The 2,477-nt window shown below is 36.7% G+C and overlaps 2 protein-coding genes across 5 annotated transcripts in view; one reads left to right on the forward strand and one right to left on the reverse strand.

The window, feature by feature from the left end:
• LOC117124579 overlaps nt 1–1,853 on the reverse strand; it is a 10,845-nt gene extending 8,992 nt beyond the window's left edge. For 2 of the 4 annotated variants that reach the window (XM_033270865.1, XM_033270866.1), the window contains exon 1: nt 1,125–1,257. The gene's annotated coding sequence lies outside the window, so the exon portion shown is untranslated. Of the gene's footprint in view, nt 1–1,124; nt 1,258–1,722 lie in introns of those variants that run through there. The other 2 variants (XM_033270869.1, XM_033270867.1) reach the window with 2 other exon arrangements.
• LOC117124580 (mediator of RNA polymerase II transcription subunit 21-like) overlaps nt 1,404–2,477 on the forward strand; it is a 5,209-nt gene continuing 4,135 nt past the window's right edge. Inside the window, exon 1 of the mRNA XM_033270870.1 lies at nt 1,404–1,588. Within this exon, the coding sequence (XP_033126761.1) occupies nt 1,547–1,588 (42 nt within the window). The 5' untranslated portion in view covers nt 1,404–1,546. The remainder of the gene's footprint in view (nt 1,589–2,477) is intronic.

Consider the following 2,477-nt stretch of genomic DNA (forward strand, 5'->3'; position numbering starts at 1 on the left):
CCCGGTCCAAAAAGTGGTCTTAAGTAATTAGAGTTAGACCTGTATTAATATTATTAAATTTTCTTTACCAAAAGAGGTCCATTTTCACGTCATTCATAAATAACTAACTGCATACAATACTAGCGTTATTATATGAACGAGTAATATTTAGTACTTTTTTCATTATTTTAGGCTGGTCTAATTATTTATTTATTTTTCTTCAATATCTTAGCTACGCAAGTCAATAGGGCTAGGCTAATTCATATGTCAAGTTTAAAAAAACAAAATGTTAATATATATTTATAATATATATAGCTAATTTTTTGTTTAATGTCAGTGCAATATTTTACCTTTCTCTATCCTTTGGAAATCGATATAAATTATGACCCTGTTTGTACATGATGTGTTGCAATTTACTGCACAGCAACGCCCTCCAATACCGTACGTCGCCATAGCGCATCGCGGTGTACAATTCTTTAATAGACCTTTCCGGAGTGTCAATCAAACTTCACAACTGACTAATCAGAACAACGCTAGGAATACGCACGCGTCTTACAAACACACACGTTGTCCCACGAACGCACGTGTTCGCGTATGTTTTAACACTGTCGTCTTGTGGGGCCTTAGCAACAAAATCCAAGGGGCGGAGCTTAGCGGAAAGGTCCATTGAGAATTGATAATAAAATACGCGACAACTTGGTAACGAAAGTTTGGCAGAAGTTTTTTTAGATCCAGCTGTAGGGGGCGTCACATTGTTTGTATTCCCACCATGCATTTCGGTGGAACACTTTTTTTGTGTGGAGAACTCTTATCTTGTATTTCTAGGCCTAGTATCTTTGGTACGGTACAACAATAACAATAACATGTCATCTAAACAATAACAATCTACATATATTTATTATAAAAATTGGTATCCTGGGAAAAACCTATTTTGTCAGCTGGGTAGGCCTATGTGGGGGGTAAACTAGAATTGTTGTTAGTTATGATCCATCTTTGATATTATTTAGGCGAGCCTCTAAATTACATGACAATGCTCATCAGAAAGTCTTGTATTTCTTTCTGGTTCTGCTGACCAGCCTGAAACGGACACCATGATGAAGCTACAGTCAGTAGGCCTGGGCCTACATTATAAACTAAATGTTTACCTGAAATCACACTGAAAAAAATAAAATTTAAAGTCCGATTTGAGCCACTACCAAAGAGTTCCACTTCTTGAAACAAAAATCTGGGTTTTTCCAATAGAGCGACTATTATAAACAAAACCGTCTAGCCTAGGGCCTAGGCCTCTATCGATCTAGGCCTACTCCGGGATTTTCCAAGTTTGCATAATTCCTCTTTTAATTCTCCCTCGGCCTCCTCCGCTTTTTGTAAAGCGTAGAGGGCGCCATTAAGCTCGTCACACCACACAAGAAGTTGGTCGCGGTTGTTCGCTTGGCGATTGACTTGCTTATGCTTATAATAACAACCAAAGGTAGGCCTAGGGCTAGTGTATAACTTTCGTTTTTCGCATTCAGCTGCTCGTTGTCGGGCAAAAAGTAATTATACTTCCGTAGGATATTAAAATGCAATGGCCGACCGTGTAACGCAGCTACAGGACGCTGTAAATCAGGTATGTGCCAATCAATTCAGAATAAAATCCTTTTGTTGTGATGGATGGTGGCCTAGATAGATAGGTAGGCCCTAGCCTAGCCTAGCACCGCCTATGCCTATGCTAGGCTAGAGGCCTAGGCCCTAGTTCCTCACCTTAAAATTGACCCCAAGTCAACTCGACACTAGGTAAACTCGGCCCTAGGCTAGGTATACCGACCCCATGTCAACGGAAGCCGATCATTTCGTTCACGCTTCGTTTCGGTCGCGCCTCATTTCGGTCGCGGTTTATTTCGAACAAATATATGGAGCGCCGAAGGAGTTGTGAAAACGCAAAATTTAATATGCGTAGGACCTATATATTATTATAATTAATTCGCAATCAGTTATCATAGCCCTAAGCTAAGTATTTTTTTATTTCCGTTTTGCTACTAACAACTTTTTATCTTTCTATATTCTCTTTCTTTCATTTCCATTTCCACGGTGAAACATGATCTTATGATTGAAACAATGGAATTTAGTATGTGCTTCACGCTATTCTTTTTGTTGCGTTTTCATATACTATACTTTAATAATTGTGGTCAATAAAATGTATCTTTGATTTTAATTGAATTGAATGTTTTTACCATCTGAAATATATTTCATAATTTAGTTAAAACAATAGTCATTACAATATTTAATCCAATCTTTTTATACAATATATTTATTTTTGTTGCAGCTTCCAGAGTTTGGATAAAACATTTACCAAGAGAATTGAAGGAAACAATTAAAGAAATAAACGAATAATACACACATTATTATTCTTCACTTGAAATCTTTAATTTTCTTTGATACCCCTGCGCAGTTCATAAATATGAATTTATATTTATATATGATTTTATAAGCATAGGATATACCTATTATACACATCT

Source organism: Anneissia japonica, unplaced genomic scaffold (assembly GCF_011630105.1).
Source record: "Anneissia japonica isolate Jap-2015-1 unplaced genomic scaffold, ASM1163010v1 scaffold287833_len2544123_cov190, whole genome shotgun sequence".
NCBI classification, from domain to species: domain Eukaryota; kingdom Metazoa; phylum Echinodermata; class Crinoidea; order Comatulida; family Comatulidae; genus Anneissia; species Anneissia japonica.